General features: G+C 56.0%; 1 protein-coding gene across 1 annotated transcript in view; it reads right to left on the bottom strand.

Moving 5' to 3' along the window:
* Nucleotides 1-18,885, bottom strand: part of IGDCC4 (immunoglobulin superfamily DCC subclass member 4) — a 39,876-nt gene that overhangs the window by 13,321 nt on the left and 7,670 nt on the right. Inside the window, exons 2-9 of the mRNA XM_056128058.1 lie at nt 15,294-15,638; nt 13,903-14,044; nt 8,605-8,741; nt 7,539-7,679; nt 3,412-3,567; nt 2,188-2,601; nt 1,077-1,241; nt 337-474 (exon numbers count right to left, since the gene is read on the bottom strand). Of these exons, the coding sequence (XP_055984033.1) occupies nt 337-474; nt 1,077-1,241; nt 2,188-2,601; nt 3,412-3,567; nt 7,539-7,679; nt 8,605-8,741; nt 13,903-14,044; nt 15,294-15,638 (1,638 nt within the window). The remainder of the gene's footprint in view (nt 1-336; nt 475-1,076; nt 1,242-2,187; nt 2,602-3,411; nt 3,568-7,538; nt 7,680-8,604; nt 8,742-13,902; nt 14,045-15,293; nt 15,639-18,885) is intronic.

An 18,885-nucleotide genomic window follows, 5' to 3' on the forward strand; every position in this document is an offset into this window, starting at 1 on the left:
TGTCACGTCTTCCAGAGCCCTGAACGCCCCATGCCTCTGGCTTCCGCCTCCCCACTTCCAGCCTTCTCCGAAATCCTCACCCGGCTCAAAACCCTTCTCTGGGCTACCAACATCTCTCCCACGCCCTCCCCCACGCCCCATTTCCCAAGTCCCACAAGCATCCGTTCCTCCCTCCACTTCCACAACCTGAAGGGCCTCCAGGGTGAACAAAGCTAGAAAGGTGGAAACCGAGGCATGAACTCAACAGGCCACCGCAGCCTCCCCTACGGGCGTGTCCAGTTTGCCGAGCCTCCCTTTCTCAAGGATGATCCCTAGCCAGGGAGATGGCCCACTCACCTTCCTTTCCCAAACCGTACTCGATCTTGTACTTCACCACCTGCCCATGGCTCAGGTCCGGGGGCAGGGGCAGCCACGCCACCCTGATGTCCGAGGGGTTGGGGCTGGACAAGGACAGCTGGGGGGCTGCACTGGGGACTGAGACAGGAGAAGCGCGTGAGCTCGGCTCCACCCACGTGGGAGGTGGGACCAATGAGCTCGGCTCCACCCACCGCGGGAGGCGGGACCAGTGAGCTCGGCTCCACCCATGTGGGAGGCGGGACCAGCAAACTCAGCTCCACCCACCGTAGGAGGCGGGACCAGTGAGCTCGGCTCCACCCACCGTGGGAGGTGGGGCTGGACGAGCTAGACTATAGTCACAGTTGTCATAAGAGGCTTCAGAAGGGCTAAGGGAGGAATGGGAGCTTCTCCAGGACCCCCAAATTGGAGATGAGAAAATGAAGTGGGGTCTAGTCTTCCACATCCAGGGATTACCGTCACTGGCCTTTGCCTGACCTGATGGGACAGGGCTGTCAGGAGGAAGGGCCATTTGACACAGGGAGCAGGAGTCGCTGCTGGACGACTGACCATGGGCGAGTTACTCTTATTTTCCTGGGCTTCAGTCTCACCTGCCAAGTTGGGAAGTGCCCTTGTCCCCTCTTACAGGGCACAGAGATGGCAAGAAGCCGGGAAAGAGCCAGAGCCAACACTTGCAGAGGTGGGTTAATCTCCCCCCACCCCAGGGGTTCTCTGGGCCCTACCATCGTCCAGCGTGTGGACCAGCGCGGGGCTGGAGGTGCGGCTGGCCCCCAGTTGGGAGTAGGCCACCACATAGAACTCATAGTCCGTGTTGGGTTCCAGGTCCCGAACCTGCAGTTCTGTCGTGTCATTGTTCACTGCGAACTGGTACTCCACATTGTCCACCCCTGTGGCAGAGGACAGAGACAGTCGACATGGGTCCAACCAGGAGCCCGATCCATTGCTGGGTGTCCCGGAACCCTTCCTACTGTTCCACCCTGGGACAGTTCTTCTATTTGCTTGAGCATCTCAAGTCATCTGAGCCCGAGAGTGGAAGCTGCCCCACCCACTTCTAGACTCATTTTAATTTCTCTGCTACAAGAAAGCTTCTGGTGCAGTGACTCCTGTCACAGTTAAAATCACTGACATTGTACTATCACTCGGGTTCCAGGGCAATGAGTAGGTGTTTGCCTTACATGCAGCAAACCCAGGTTTGCTCTCTGGCATCCTGTATGGTCCCCTGAGCACCACAGGAGTGATCTCTGAGCAGTGTCAGGAGTAAGGCTCGAAGACAACATGTATGGAGCCCCTCCACCAAAAAAAAAAAAAAAAAAAGGGCTAGGGCCACTATGTGACTTGGTGCAATTGCCTTGCACATGTGCTATCTGGGGTTCCATCCGGATCCCTGGCTTCAGGTGTTAAGGTACTCTCCATGGAAGAAGTAACCTCTCTTCTCAAATCAAGCTGCCTCTACGGTGGTGGGTTAATCCCCAGCACCCCATATGGTTAGGATTAATCCCTAAGCACCACCAGGTGTGGTCCCCAAACAAAACAAACCATCTTGGGGAGTCTGCTTTGCATGCGGTAAACCTGGATTCCATTTACCAACGCCCCATATGATCCCCGGAGCTTGCCAGGACTGATCCCTGCGCATAGCTGGGTGTGCCCCCCACCCCTTCAACCTCCAAATTAAGTATCAAAACGGACGTGAGGGGAAGAGACTGTCACACGTTGCCTCACTAGCACCAGCCACCCCACCCTGTCTCCTCCTCCGGGGCTCCCACGCCCGTGCTCTCCTCCTAGCCTCCCCACCACTGTTTTTCTGGGGCTCCTGATTCCCGCCCGACGACGTACCCCGGGCCTTCTGGTAGTGGAGGGAGAAACCGATGACCTGCTCGCTGTGCAGCTCGGGTCGTTCCCAGGCCACCCGCACGGAGGAGCTGCTCAGAGCCGTGGCCGTGACCCGCGTGGGCGCGCTGGGCAGCCCCTCGCGCACCACCACGTTCAGCGGGGCGGCGGCGCACGCCGTGCCCGCGCTGTTCTCGGCCACGCACTGGTAGTAGCCGGCGTCCTGCAGGCCGATCTGGGTGATGACCAGGCTGCCGCCGCCACCCTGCACCTTGACGCGCCCGTTGGGCCTCAGCGGCTCCCCGTCGTGCAGCCACCGGAGCGCGGGCCGCGGCTCCCCGGACGCGCGGCACACGAAGCGCGCGGTGCTCGCCCGCGTGCGGGACAGCGCCTCCGGCGCCTGCGAGATGGCCGGGGCCGCTGCGGGCAAGAGGGGACGCTGAGCCGAGCGGGCTGCGGGGACGCCACCCTCCCCGCCCCTCCAAACAGATGCACAGGCGCCCCCACATCCCTCCCACCCACTCCGGCCAGCTCCGCGCTCCCCCAGAGCAGGGTAGCACGCCCTTCCCGCCCTTCCCTCCTATGCCCTCCTGCCCAGCCCTCTCCCCTCCCGGATCCCCGCCTGCCACGCCCTCTCCCTCACCCACATCCCCTCTCACCCCTCCCTGTCCCCCTCCACATCCCCTCCTGCCCTGCCCTCTCCCCCCACACCCCTCCCACCCCGCCCTCTTTCCACCTCCCCTCCCGCCCCTCCCTCTCCCCCCACACCTCTCCCGCCCCTCCCTCTCCCCCCACACCCCTCCCAACCCGCCCTCTTTCCACCTCCCTCCCGCCCCTCCCTCTCCCCCATATCCCCGCCCCCCCATCAACTCCCGAACCCCCCATCCTCATGCACCCCCCGCGGTGTAACCCTACCCCCAACGACTTCCAAACCCTTCAGGGTCCCCCCCCACATCTCTCACGTGGGTCTGTCTTTGCATTTAGCGCAGTCCCCGGGGCGGGGCGCTTTTCTTACACACACCCACAGCCTCTATCCAACTGTCCCAAACTCCAGTCCCACCTCCCCGCACTCCTGAGTCCCTCCCATCACCGCCCAGTCCCCCCAGCCCGCTGATCACCTCTTGGGCTCATCTCCCCAGCTCCAGCCCTTGGGCGCCCGCAAGTCTCCCCCACTCGCCCCCCCCCCCACACACACACCCGTGCCCCCGATCCCGGACCCTGGCGGCTCACCCAGCACGCGGAGCTCCGCGGCCGCCGCAGCGAAGTGGCGCGTGCGGGGCTTGTTGGCGCGACACACGTACACGCCCGAGTGCTCGGGCTGCGCGCTGCGGATGAGCAGGTTGGTGCGGCCCAGCACGATGACATCCGTGGCGATGGGCTTACCGTCTGCGGGACGAGAGCGAGAGCGCGCTGGGGTCGCTGCGGCTGCCGGGACCCTCGGCTAACACTCCAGGAGGGAGAAAACAATCCTTTCCCCGTTAATCTTTTAGAAACCCTGCACTGTAAAGGGAGGGGGTGCAGCTGACCCAGGCTGTATCCCCCACAACAGATGGTCCCTTGGGCCCCGCCAAGAATGATACCTGAGCAGTCCGGAGCAAGACCTGAGCACCGCTGCATGTGGTCCCCAAGTCCAAATAAATAAGTGACAGAACATCAAGCAGTAATTAAAATCAAGCAGTAATTACTATTAAGTAGGAATTAAAATAATTTTTTGAAAGAAAGCAGGGGAACCTACTGTTGAATGAACTAGTACTTGGGACTCTAAATGCAGAATTCCTACAGCATATGTGTAAGATGACCTGGAAGAAAATATGCTCAAATGTTAACTGTTTCAGTCTGTATGGTGACAGGCTTGCTTGCTTGCTTTCTTTCTTGCTTTCTTTCTTCTCTCTTTCTTTCTTTCTTTCTTTCTTTCTTTCTTTCTTTCTTACCACAAGCATATGCGATGAAAACATGTAGACAAACAAGCTGTGCTCCTTCCTGACTTGAAGGTAAGTTCCTGGGAACCAAAGTCCTGTGTTGGGTTCCATCCCCAAATCCCAAACGGTCCCCGGAGCACTGCCAGGAGTGATTCCTAAGTTCAGAGCCAGGAGTAACCCCTGAGCACTGTCACTGTCTGCTGTGGTCCAAAAGCAAAAGCAAAAGCAAAAGCAAAAGAGCGAGGAGAGAGAGAGAGATTGAGAGAGAGAGAGAGAGAGAGAGATTGAGAGAGAGAGAGAGAGAGAGAGAGAGAGAGAGAGAGAGAGGCAGGCAAGAAATGAAATGAAGGGGGCTGGAGCAATAGCAGAGCAGGTAGGGCATTTGCCTTGCACATGGTTGACCTGGGTTCGATTCCCAGCATCCCATATTGTCCCCTGAGCACTGCCAAGAATGATTCCTAAGTGCAGAGCCAGGAGTAACCCCTGTGCAACGCCGAGTGTGACCCAAAAGGCAGAAAAAAAAATGAAATGAAATGTAGTTCTGGGACCACATCGATTGTACAGCAAGGAGGGGCAGTTGCCTTGCATGACTCAAGCACCAAATATGGATCCCCAAGCCCTGCCAGAAGTGACCCCTGAGCACAGAGCCAGGACTAAGCCCTCAGCACTCCTGGGTGTGGTCCAAACCCAAAAAAGAAATGAAGTTCTCTCCTCCCCATGTACCCACGAGCACTATTGGTTTCTCCAAGTGAGTTCTCAGAACCTCAGGGGTCAGCAGTTCTCAAATTCTTACTGTGCACACAACTTTTCCTGAGATGTGGGGCCTAGGACAGACCCCTGTTAGGGCACCCCCCCTCTATTTTGTTGTTGTTTGTGGGTTTGGAGCCACAAAAACCCAAAATCGATGGGTGCATTGGTGCTCAGGATTTAGTCCTGGCTCTGTACTCAGGGATCATTCCTGGTGGAACTCAGACTATATGGGATGCTGGAGACTTAACTTGGGTCAGCTGCAAGGCAAGTGTCCTCCCACACAGTACCTTATTCCCTGTACTATCTCCCTCATTCTATATTTCTTGGGGTTCTGTTTCTTTATTTGATTTTGGGACCAATCCTGACTCTGCACACAGGAATGTTTCCTGGGGTTCCCAGAGGACCATCTGTGATGCCAGGGATTCAGACTACAGTTGGTGGGATACAGGGCAGGTGCCTCAACCCTGTAGACCAGCTTCCCTCCCCCACCCCCACAACCCCTGCCATCTGTATTTTGTTTTGTTTTGTTTTGACCCAAACCCAACTATGATCAGGACATACTCCTGGCTCTGTGCTCTGCCATGACTGGCAGAGGCGGGGCATGGGACCCTATGGCACGTGGGGGATTGAACCCAGATTGTCTGGATGCAAGGTCTTCCCCGCTATGCTAGCTCTGGCCCCACCATTCTGCATTTCTCACTGGCTTGCAGAGTGGGTCTAGAGTCACTTCCGAGCTCGGCAGGGCGCTTGCTGCCTGCTTCCTGCAGCAAGAAGGGCAGCCTACAGTTCTATACTCTCCCGATCATCCAGAGGCATGGCTAGGATCAGAAACATTGACAGCAGAACAGAATGGTGTCTGGGTGACACCATGGCCCAAGAACAGGACAAGTGACCCTCTAACCAGGCAAGTGTCCCATATGCAAGGAGATGGCGTCAACTGGGAGACTCAGAGAACAGGACCTGGACTCTATCAGCGCGTGGCGGGCACCAGCTGCTGGGTCCAATTCTTTTGTTTATTTATTGGTTTTGGGGTCACACCCGGCGATGCACAGGGGTTACTCCTGGCTCTGCACTCAGGAATTACTCCTGGCAGTGCTCAAGGGACCATATGGAAAGCTGGGAATTGAACTCAGGTCGGCCACATGCAAGGCAAACGCCCTACCATTGTGCTGTTGCTCCAGCCCCATTTATTATTTTTTTCAATCACATCCAGCTGTGTTCAGGGATTACCTCTGGATCTGCAATCAGGGGCCACTCCAGGGCTTGGGACCCCATGGGGTGCTGGGGGTGGAACCCAGGTTGGCCACGTGCAAGGCCAGCACCTCCCCGCTGTGCTGTCTCTTTGGCCCCAGGACTCTATTACTTTCCTCTGACATCTCAGTGCTCCCCAGACACCCTGCACTGAGAAATACTGGGTATCAAGGCTCCCCTTGAGCCTTGTGTGGCTGGGAAATAAACTGAGCCAGGAAGAGGGTAGAGAAAGTCGGGCTTGGAGCCGGAGGACAGTCCCGGGAGTGAGGCCTTGTAGGCATCTGACCCAAATTCAAGCCCCACCAGGAATGAGAACTTAGCATAGCCAGGTGTGGTCACCCCCAAAGAGAGGTGGATTTAAGACTAACTTGGGAAAACACTCAGGTGCAGGAGGTGGTGTTGGAACACTGTATGTGTGTAACCCTATCATTAACAATATTGCAAATCATGGTGTTTCAAGTTAAAAATAATAAAATAAATTGGGGCCATTAAGAGGTTTGCCTTGTACACAGTTGAGCCGGGTTCAATCCCTGACACCCTATATGATTCCCCGAGCACCACCAGGAATAAATCCTGAATGCAGAGCCAGGAGTAACTCCTGAGTAACGCCTGTTGTGGCCCCCCCACAAAAAATAATAATAAAATAATAAAATAAAGACTAATAATAATAAAATAAATAAAGACTAACTCCGACCACCAACTTGGGATGTTACATTTTGCTGTTGCTGTTGAGGTCAGTTGTTGCTATTATTGTGGGGACCATTGCCAGGGTTGTTCCAGACACTTTGGGTGACCTGTGAAGCGAGCACAGGTTATAGCCAGTACCAGCCATGTTCTCTTCCACTTGACCTTCACCTTGGTGGGTACCCCTGCCCCCCACAAGCGATAGTCCTTTGCTTTTTTGTTGTTTGGTTTTTGGACCACACCCGGTGATGCTCAGGGGTTATTCTTGGCTCTGCATTCAGGAATCACTCATGGCCATGTGGGATGCCGGGGATCAAACCTGGGTCAGCCACGTTCAAGGTCAGTGCCCTACAGGCTGTACTATCTTTCTGGCCCCAGTAGTCCTTGGCTTTTCTTCCAAACAGGATGGGAAAGAGGAGTGCAAGTGTGGGTGACTCCCCATCTGCCGATCTGGGCCTCTGTCTCACCTGCCCATTGGGAAGAGCAGCTGTGGTCCCACCTGCCCTGCCCCAGGTACTTGTGGTGAAGGGGAGCGTAGGGGGGGGGGTTGGGCATTAGGTCCAGCACGGTTGTCCTGCCAGCGTGTCCCATACTACCATCAGTCCAGTACTGACCTGCTTCCTGGTACTGGGGACCTCTGGGAGCTGCACATCCCCGCCCCTCGCCCCCTTCATCCCCCCCCCACACACACACATGAGGGCAGCAGCTTCGAGGGGCAGTGACCACGGACCACCCTCCCGTCCATCCACTTACCCTGCCGGACCCAGGAAACGAAGGGGGTGGGGTGAGCCGAGGCCACGCACTCCAGCACCACACTTTGGCCGGACACCACCGTGGTGTTCTCGGGGGCGGCCAAGATGACCACGTCCTGCCCCCTGGTGGACACAGGGGGCCCTGCAGAGAGGGCATGCGGAGGGAGCCTTACCTTGGGTCACCTTCCCGAGAGCCTCGCTGGGCACTGACCCTCAGGTGGGCTTCTGCAGAGGTCAGCAGAGCCCCGGCACACCTTTGGCCAGCCCTCCCTCCCAGGGTTTGGCGCCCGTACTGGGAATCAAGCCTGCCACGGCCGTGCCGTGTGACCGTGGGCAGTCCCGCTGCACCGCCCTCGGGTGGGCAAGACGGCGCGGCGCTTCGCTGTTGGCCAGCCGGGTCGCGCGGTGCGTCCCCCGTTTGACCAGCAGGTGGCGGCAGACGCCCCGGGCAGGAGCGGGAGCGCATGGGGAGGGCTGCGGGGGTGGAGTGGGGGGTGGGAGGGGGGCTGCCACTCCTCCTGGCGATTCTCCCTGGCTGGACACTTGATAAGGCGCCCAGGGCCACGCAGATGGTGCGTAGGGAGGGCAGACTTAAAGAAGGCCCTTCGCCTCCCCAGCGACCCACTCTGGAGCTGGTTTCTCGGGGTGTCCGGGCACAGACAGGGGCACACCCTCTTGGGGTGGGCACCGACACCCCTTCCAGAGCCTCCCCTCGCACCCCTGTCTTAGGACTGTCAGCCTGCAGAAAATAGGGACCCCCAAGTCCAAAGTCTGGGGTTTAGGGCCCGCGGGTGGCCCTGTTCTCCCAGCTGGGCCATCCTCTGCCCTGCCACATTTTTTTTTGAGGGGGGCACACCCAATGGAGCTTAGCAGCAGGGGTCACTTCTGTCTCTGTGCTCACTTGAGAGGATCCTCTAGGGTGCTGCGGGGTGGAACCTGAGTGGGGCAGCACCACGTTGCCCTGCTGTGCTCTCGTGGCCTTCCCATCACCTATCTGAGGGCCCCGCCCCCAGGACTGACTCACTCCCCAAGCCCTTGGACTCCCCGTTGGCCAGCCGCCACCTCACCTCCGAGGGTCACCTCAAGCGAGGCCTCCTGGCTGAAGTGCTGGCCGGCTGAATTGGTGGCCACGCATCGGTAGGCACCCGCGTCGCGCTCCTGAACGTCCAGGATCTGGAGGACCCCGTTGGGGAGAGTGATGAATCTTGGGAAGGGGAGAGGGTGCCTGTGAGGGGGGCAGGAGCCCACAGAGGGCTGTGTGTCCCCCTCCCCCCTCCCGTCCTGAAGTACTTGGCAGCGGTTCACTGCCAGGTGCCCAAAGATCCAGCAGCGCCCATGTGGACGGAGGGAGTCCACCCTCAAAACCAAGCTGGTAGTGGGGCGGGCTGGAGTGGTAGCACAATGGGGAGGGTGTTTGCCTTGCAATGCGGCTGATCCGGGTTCGGTTCCTGGCACCCCATATAGCCCCAGAGCCCAGGCGGGAATGATCTCTGAGACTGGCATGATGGGGTTGAGATCTGAGGTCGGGAAAACGATACACATGGAATTTGATCATGGCTGATTGTAAATGTCAATAAAAAAATATTAAAACAACAACAACAACAACAAAAAACAAAGTCAAGCAAAAACAAAGTCAAGCCGGTGGTAACTCAGCCCTGCGTGTGCCTTATGAGTCCTTGACACCCCTCAGGCCCTGTCCCCCACATGTCCTCACACATGTACCCAGTGCTGGGTGGGAAAAATGGAGAAACACCCCAAGGCTGTTTATTTGTAACAAAGACCCTAGTGGCCTTGTAGGGGAGCCAGTGAACTCCCACAGTGGCTGCTGGGCGCTGTTTAAAGGGCAGTGTGGCGTGCACAGATGGTCCGTCGGTCTGTTTGTATTAACCCTTTGGTAGGGGCCAGAGAGACAGTGCAGCAGGGAAGGCAACTATCTTGCATGTGGCTGAACCGGGTTTAATCCTCGGCACCACTTATGATCCCTGAGTCCTGCCAGGAGTGATGTCTGAGCACAGAACTAGGAGGAAGCCCTGAGCACCAATGGGTGTGGTTGCAATCTCATAAAAAAAAAAAAAACCGGGGGCTGGAGCAATAGTACAGCAGGGAGGGTGTTTGCCTTGCATGTGGCCTAACAAGGGTCCCATCCCTGGCACAACGCCTGGAGTGAGGCCTGAACACAGAACCAAGAGTGACCCTTAAGCATCTCTGGGCATGGCCCCCAAACAACAGCAAAAACCAAAACTTAAACCTGGAACCTGGGGGTCTCAGGACATGGTGACTTCTGGCCCTGTGGTCCCTAGGGACCCCTTTGACTCCTCCCAGCACCTCCTTTCATTGTCTTTTTTTGGGGGGGGGTCACACCGGCGATGCACAGGAGTTATTCCTGGCTCATGCACTCAGGAATTACTTCTGGCAGTGCTCGGGGGATCATATGGGATGCTGGGAATTGAACACGGGTTGGCTGCATGCAAGGCAAACACCCTACCTGCTGTGCTATCACTCTAGCCCTGATGGGGCCACTTCTAATGCTTACTTCAAGTCTTCTCCTGGGGCCAGAGAGGACGGGCACCGTGTGGCAGGCACATGTCTGATCTGAGGGTCAGTGCCTGGCACCCCATATGGTCCTCTGAGACCTGTCAGGAGTAAGCCCTGCATGTAGCCAGGTATGGCCCAAGATCTAGAGCAGAAAAATTTTAAAAGAAATAAGATAGGGGAGGCTGGAGCAATAGCACAGCAGGAAGGGTGATTGCCTTGCAAGCGGCTGACCCGGGTTTGATTCCCAGCATCCCATATGGTCGGGCCTCGCCAGGGGTAATTCCTGAGTGCATGAGCCAGGAGTAACCCCTGTGCATCGCCGGTGACCCAAAAAGCAATATATATATATATATATATATATATATATATATATATATATATACAGGGCTGGAGCGATAGCACAGCGGTAGGGCGTTTGCCTTGCACGCAGCCAACATGGCCGACCCGAGTTCGATTCCTCCGCCCCTCTCGGAGAGCCCGGCAAGCTACCGAGAGTATCTCGCCCGCACGGCAGAGCCTGGCAAGCTCCCCGTGACGTATTCGATATGCCAGACACAGTAGCAACAAAGTCTCCAATGGAGACGTTACTGGGCCCACTCGAGCAAATCGACGAACAACGGGAGGGCCTTTACCTTTAATATATATATATATATATATATATATATATATATATATAAACAAAATAGGGACTGGAGTGACAGTACAGTGGGGAGGGCATTTTCCTTGCACACAGCCGACCTGGGTTTGATCCCCGGTATTCCATATGGTCCCCTGAGCCTGCCAGGAGTGATCCCCGAGTAAGCACTGAGCACTCCTGGGTGCCCCAAACCCACACACCTAAAAAAAAAAAAGTGTAAGTGAACAGTGATAATCCAATGACTCCATGTGGCTTCAGCACACTTTTTGTTTCTTCCCAGCACACTCTTTTAGAGGGTGTGGTGGGTGTGGGCCACACCCTGTGATACCCAGGGCTATTTCTGGCTCTGGGCTCAGGGAGCACTCCTGGCAGCGTGTGGGGATTAGGGGGTGTTGGAGCCCAAACCAGATTGGCTGTGTGCAAGACGAGTTCCCTGGGGTTCTGCTCTCTCCAGCCCCTCGTACACGCTGGGTTCCAGGGGTTGTGTTTGTTTTCATGGCACCGTCTGATTATGGGGAGGGTCCCGGTCTTCCGTGGCACCTTCTCAGTATGTGTGAAAGTTACAAAGGAGAGCTGATGTAAGAAATCTATTAAGTTAGTGACCACGGCAGTGGTCGCGGGACAGACCAAACTTATGAAGGGGTTTGGCGGATATTTGGGCTTTGGAAAACAAGAGTTTTCATTGCCCACTGGTTCCCATGGAAGGAAAGATTATCCCCTACCATTAGAAATTAGCCTGAGTAACGTCCTGAGGGTTGGCGCTTCACCCCCAGCTCTAAAACTATGCACCACCCCCACCGAGCGTGTTATTAACTGCACATGTGCAGAGCCTGCGCCATATGGTCCCGTCAGCCGCGGCTCGAGTTTATGAATAGCATATTTGTACATGTGCTATATCTGAGCATGTGTAAAAATACATACCTTGGGCAGAATCGAGTTGCTGTTTTAGACATTCCTTTATTCCCCCACCCAATGTGCAGGGGACATGTGATCCTGGCTTATTTATAGACGAGGATCACTTTTCAGAGGACTTGGGGGCAAATGCTCCCAGAGTCCAGGAAGCGGCAGTTCCTGACTCCTGGGAAAGGACCGTGACTCCACGGGGCGAGGCCTGTGCTGGAGGCTGGAACACGCAGGAGTCCTGCCATGTGCTGAGAAACTCAGGGGAGGAAACTGCTTGGAGTCCCAGGTTGATCCCAGGCAGCAGGGGGCTTCTTCAGATCCCCCGGTTTGCCCAGCACAACCACAAAATCACAGAGGGGTCAGAGGTGAAGTCCCCCTGCCCCAGCTACAAGCGCTGTGATCTGGGCAAGACCCTTCGGTCCCTGATCCGGGGTCCCCCCCTCAATCAACCACCGTCCAGCCACATCTGCCACGGCCACCTCTATAGAACACACGTAGAGACGCCCATTTGTGTAAAGGTGAAGAGTGCACACTGCAACACAAGCCTTTTTTGCTGTTGTTTTTTGGACCACAACTGCCTGTGCTCAGGAATCACTCCAGATGAGACTCAGGAGGACCATATGGGGTGTTGGGGATCAAACCTAGGTCGAATACATGCAAAACAAATGCCTTACTGGGGTTGGAGCCATAGCACAGCCGGTAGGTATTTGCCTTGCATGCGGCTGACCTGGGTTTGATTCCCAGCATGCCATATGGTCCACTAAGCACCGCCAGGAGTCATTCCTGAGTGCAGAGCCAGGAGTAACCCCTGAGCATCTCCAGGTGAGACCCAAAAAGCCAAAAAATACAAACAAAAAAACAAATGCCTTACTCACTGTTCTATCTCTACAGCCCCACAATCCCCCTTTTTTAAAATTTTTGGGTCACACCCAGCAATGCACAGGGGTCACTCCTGGCTCTACACTCAGGAATTACTCCTGGCAGTGCTCAGGGGACCATAAGGGGATGCTAGGAATTGAGCCCGGATCGGCTGCATGCAAGGCAAACGCTCTACCTGCTGTGCTATCGCTCCAGCCCCCCTACCACAACACCCGTATTTTTAATAAAAATCAAAACACAAAACAATCCTGGCAGTGCTCAGGACTGACTCTTGACTCAGACCCAGGGGTTGCTCCTGGTAGGGCTTGGAAGACCATATGTGGAGGTGGGGAATGAACCCGGTTTGGCTGTGAGCAAGGCAAGTGTCCTCCCTGCTATGCTGTCTCTCTTGCCTCAGCACCCCTTAGTTGTTTGCTACCCAGACATCCAAGAACACCTGCCCAGGGCTAAGGCAGGCCTGATGCGGGGGGATTTGGCGCTCTGTAGGGGTCAGGGCCCAGGACGGCCACCTCCACTGGAGAAGAGAGGACAACTCCAGGGCATGAATGGGGTCGAGGCATGGCGAAAAGGCCTTTGGAGTCACATTTCCAAAGATGCAAGAATCCAGGGGGTCACTGGGCTCCTCAGAGGACTCCTATGCAGATGAGCTTCTGGTGACACTTATATGTACTTCAGGGTCTGCCCAAGAGGCCACAGGGGGATCCAAGGGACTCAATTTCTCTCCCACCTTGATGAACAGGGAGCGGGTGGACAGGAATGATGTCCACCAGATGCTACTGCCCACTGGATGGGTGAGGGTCACAGAGCCCGGGCAGCTGCTCTATGTAGCAGAGAGGTGGGGGTGGGGGCTCAGGGTCTATCCTCCCACCATTTAAATTCTCCCACTTCAGATCAAACCATGTCAAAAAAAACAAAAATCAAAAAACAAAAAAAAACCTTCCCAGCGGCCTCCAGGCTTTGAGAAAACAAGGAACATTCTGCCAGTGACACTCTGAGTGGCCCTGCACAAACACAGGTCCACTCTGACCCTCTGCTCTCTCTCTGTCAAACAAGTGGTTGGGCAAGATTGCTCAGAAGGGCTGGAAGAGCGAGGGAGGACTAGGAGGGCTGGGGAGGGGCTGGGAGGGACGGAAGGGGGAGAAAGGGGGTGAAGGGGTGAGAAGGGGCTGGAAAGGCTGGGAAGGGGCTGGAAGGCTCTGGAAGGCTCTGGAAGGGGCTGGGAGGGCTGGGGAGGGGCTGGAAGGGGCTGGAAGGGTCTGGGAGGGCGCTCTCAGTCCTGCAACTCAATGGGAAGTTTGTTTTTTTTTCCCCAGGAGCAGGCACTAGCTGTGGGGTGCTCCATAGAGTCAGGAGAACGGCAGACCCCCCCCCTCAGGCCCCTGGAGCCGCCCCTCCCTTCCCAGGCACTCACCGAGGCTCCTCTGGCACTGCACCCTGGTCCTTCTCCCAGGTGATGGCTGGTTCAGGCAGCCCCTCCGTGTGGCATGAGAACCGGGCTGTCCCATTCTCCTCCACCTCCTGTGACTCCGGGTGTCGGGAGAAATCTGGGGGCGCTGGGGACAGGAGAGTGACATGTGGGTGACGGCAGGGGAGCCTGGAAGGTGTGCTGCACCAGACACACATATACAGACACATACACAGACACACACAGACACATACAGACACAAATACACACAGATACACACAGACACAGACACACACAGAAACACACACAGACACATACAGACATACACAGACACACAGACACAAACACACAGACAGACACAGACACACACATATAGACACACAGACACACACAGAAACACACACAGACACATACAGACATACACAGACACACAGACACAAACACACAGACAGACACAGACACACACATATAGACACACAGACACACACAGAAACACACACAGACATACACAGACACACAAACAGACACAAACACACAGACACACACATACAGACACACAGACATACACAGAAACACACACAGACACATACAGACACACACAGACATACACGGATACACAAACAGATACAAATACAAAGACACACAGACACGAACACAGACACACACATGGACAGACACACATACACACACACAGAACACACACAGACAGGTGCAAGCACAGCAAGTTCAAACTGAGTGAGACTCAGCTAGAGGCAGCAGGCTGGGGGCAGAGGTAGGTCCCCGGCGGCAGGGGGAGAGAGGGGGTCCCCCAGGGGAGCGGCAGTGGAAGGAGCCCCGGGTCTCTCTACTGACACCATGGCCTACTCAGAGGCCGAGAGACGCCACAGCACCAGAGTGGGGAGGGCGCTGGCTCCATACACAGCCAGCCTGGGCCCTATCCCCGGCACCCCAGATGGTCCCCCAAATCCCACCAGGAGCGATCTCTGAGCAAAGGGCCAGAAGTAAGCCCTCAGCATTGCTGGGTGTGGCCCCAAACTCCAAAGTAACAACAGATATCCCTCAAGTTCAGGAAGAACCAGGCTTCTCCTGCTGGGAAAATGCTGCTGCGGTGGTCTGTGCTCCCGAGAGCCCCCACACAGTAGCTGGACCATGGGGATAATCTCCCCTTCCCCGTGGAGGGGGCCCCGTGAGGAAGCACTTCTGTGGGTCTTTTCAGCCTCTCTGGAGGGCTTCCTGTAGGAGGAAAGTGTCTAGATTCAAAGGGAAGGAGCAGAATGGGGGTGTGGCGAGAAGAGGGGCTAGCGGGCAGTGTTGGCCCCTCCATGCAGAGGGGACTGTGACCCACTCACTGCCCACTCATGTTCCTGAGATCACTGTGGCCCCAGGGCAGCACTTACTGGCAAGCTGGACAAGCAGGGTCTGGCTGGCCACCGCTCCAACGAGGCCGTGGGCCAGACACGAGTAGCTGCCCTCGATGACCTCCGGTGCTGCCTGGTCAGTGCCATTGGGCACCGGTGGTGGGGCCAGCCACAGGGAGCCGTTGGGCAGCAGGTACAGGTGGTCGTGCTCTGGCAGGGCGCCGCCATCCTTGCTCCATGTCACGTGGGTTGGGGGGATGGCGGCAACGGTCCCCAGGCCGCAGTCCAGCACCGCGGCCTGCCCGGGGCCCAGGACCATGCGTAGTGGTCCTGCGCCACACCTCAGCTCCACCGTCATCGTCTCCTGGGGCTGCAGCAGCTCCCCTGTGTGGTGGAGAGCAAAGGGGACACAGCCATCAGGGTGCCCTGCCCCCCTCAGCCAGCCCAAACCCAGGAGACTCCCACCAACGGCTGGATTCCCCCAGGTGCTGCTCTTCTGCATGCAAGAGGTCAGCACAGGCACCAGTGCCCCCCCCCCCCCCCCACTGGACTCAGTGGCCAGGAGGCCGCGGAGTTCAGGGCACAGAGGCGAGGAGACACGACAGCCGCTGGGATAGGGGTAGTGACCGGTGACTTGTGTCGCTGAGGGGCCGAAGGGTCCCTTCCCCCTAGGAATCAGTGACGCTGCTGCACAACCTGCAAATTTTTGGAGTTTGGGGACACATCTGGTGATGCTCAGGGCTTACTACCTGGCTCTGCCCTCACAGATTACTCCCGACGGGGCTCAGGGAACCATATGGGATGCTGGGAATCAAACTTGGATTGGCCGCGTGCAAGGCAAACGCACTCCCCGCTGCAGTCTCTCCAGCCCCTGCGCACGGCTTTGAGCTGGTGAACTGGGTCTCACTAGAAAGGCCACAGGAGTCCCTTCCTACTGGACCGTGGTCGTGGGGGAAGGAGCTTCATGTGCCTGCCCTGGCCTGGAAGGGGTGGGCGCCAGCCTCTCACTTCTACTCTGGAACCTTCCAGATTGTCTCTGTCACTACACCTGACTGTAAACACACAACAGATGAGAAAAATACTGTGTCGCGAAAACAAGCAATAATTTTCAAATGTGTATTTTTGTTTGGGCTGGAGCGATAGCACAGCAAGTATAGTGTTTGCCTTGTATGCAGCCGACCTGGTCAACCCGGCTGACATGGGTTCTATTCCTCTTCCCTCTCGGAGAGCCTGGCAAGCTACTGAGATCTCACCTGCACGGCAAAGCCTGGCAAGCTCCCCATGACGTATTTGATATGCCAAACACTGTAACAAGTGTCATAATGGAGACGTTACTGGATCCGCTCTAGCAAATCGATGAACAATGGGAGGACAGTGACAGTATTTTTTATTTTGGGCTACACCTGGCGGTGCTCAGGGGTTACTCCTGGCTCTGCACTCAGGAATTACTCCTGGTAGTGCTCAAGGGCTAGAACCCGGGTTTGCTGCATGTAAGGCAAACGCCTTCCCTGCTATACTAATGCTCTGGTCCCAGTGCGTGTGATTTCAACCGGCACTTCAGCAAGGCCCTGCACTGGCTCCTCAGGGCTGTGCATTCTTCCAGCCACACCCCCCACAGGATGGCCTGTGACTTCCTTCTTATCCTGGCACCTGCTTAGGGCACAGAGGCAAGAGTGAGCGCAGGATAGCTCCTTTACGGCTGTTCCAGACTCAGGGTTCTGGGTGGCCAGGAGTCGGGGCCCCCCGAGGTGAGACTAGTTATGCAGTAGTAATAGTAGGCGACTTGGGCAGCTCACTATTGCGGAGGGCAAGGCTGTCCATGGCCGAGGGACTCTTCAGCCACGCCGCTCCCTGGACAAACACGCCCCATCACCTAGACACCCCCCCCCAAATGTGGACACTATTTTCCACACTGGAGCACCGTATTCTGGCCCTGCTTATGTGGGCCCTGTGGGCAGAGATGGTGGGGAGCAGAGAAGTTCTGACTGGCAGAAACAATGAGGTGGGGAACTGCCTCCGGGCCATATTTAAGCTAGTCACTGGCCTTGATCCAGAGACTGGGCAGTGAATCCTGGAAGACAGAGATCTCTCGGCCCGGCTTGTACTGAGCCGATTTCACCAGGACTCCCTCAGATGGGGCGGGTGTCCCTGTTCCGCCCACTCCAGATGAACCCCTAGTGGCCACAAACTTCCAGAAGAAAAACCCAGGGACCAGGGAACAGGAACTGAAGACATCAGGCCACATGACAGCGGGGACAGTTTGTCCCTTCCCGTCTCCCCGCCCCTTCGGGGTCCTGGCTTTCACATCCACGAACTGCCTCCAGGATATATTTAAGCATACCACGGGCCTTGAACCAGAGACTCCCAAGTGAATCTTGAAATGGATTAGCTCCCTACAGAGATGTCTCTGAACCCCAACCATTTAAAATTTTAGAATTTCAAGAGCCTGCTGCCGTTTTTGCGACCTTGTGACCTCTTATGATATTCATAATAAGCAATAAAAAATAAATTATCTTAGTATCTGCCTGTGGCTGCAGGCTTGAATGGTGGTGGGAAAATTCAAAATAATGGAGGTGGAAAGGTGTAATGGTGGTGGGATTGGTGTTGAAATATTGAATGTAAACAACTATTGTGAACAACCTCATGAAAATAAAATTTATTTAGCTATTTATTTTGGGGGGGCTGGAGCGATAGCACAGTGGGTAGGGCATTTGCCTTGCACACGCCCGACCCAGGTTCGATTCCTCTGTCCCTCTTGGAGAGTCCGGCAAGCTACTGAGAGTATCTTGCCCACACGGTAAAGCCTGGCAAGCTACTCATGACGTATTCAATACACCAAAAACAGTAACAACAAGTCTAACAACTGAGACGTTACTGGTGCCCATTTGAGCAAATCAATGAACAATGGGAGGACAGTGCTACAGTGCTATTTATTTTTTGCTTTTTGGGTCACAACTGGCGATGCTACTGAGAGTATCTCGCCCACACGGTAAAGCCTGGCAAGCTACCCATGATGTATTCAATATGCCAAACACAGTAACAACAAGTCTCACAATGGAGACGTTACTGGGTCCGCTGGAGCAAATCGATGAACAAGGGGAGGACAGTGCTACAGTGCTACCCGGCGATGCACAGGGGTGATTCCTGGCTCTGAACTTGGGAATTACTCCTGACGGTGCTCGGGGGACCACATGGGATACTGGGAATCAAACCCAGGTCAGTCGCATGCAAGGCAAAAACGCCCTACCCTCTGTGCTATTGCTCTAGCCCCATGAAAATAAAATTTAAAAATTAAAAAAAAATGAGGAGGTTGGGGCCAAAGATGGACAGAAGGGCCTACTGACAGACAGGGCCCCAGCCACTGTCTTTCCTGGTTCCTCAGGTGACCTCTGCTGGCCCGTCCAGCAGCATTACTGGCTCAGCAGAGTTAGCTGGACATGAAGTCAGCCCTTGCGCCTGCCACGTTCCCCTCTCACTGGGGACCCCTGGACACCGCAGGCCCCAGGCTGGGCGGGACACAGCCTTCGGCCTTGGGGCGATCAAGGCTCAGGGAATCCTCCAGCCAAGATCTGGGCCTCTGTTTCCACGAATGAAATGAAGGTGATAAAACGCTCCAATAAGCACCACGGGC

This window comes from Sorex fumeus, unplaced genomic scaffold, assembly GCF_029834395.1.
Source record: "Sorex fumeus unplaced genomic scaffold, SorFum_2.1 ptg000063l, whole genome shotgun sequence".
Lineage (NCBI taxonomy): Eukaryota > Metazoa > Chordata > Mammalia > Eulipotyphla > Soricidae > Sorex > Sorex fumeus.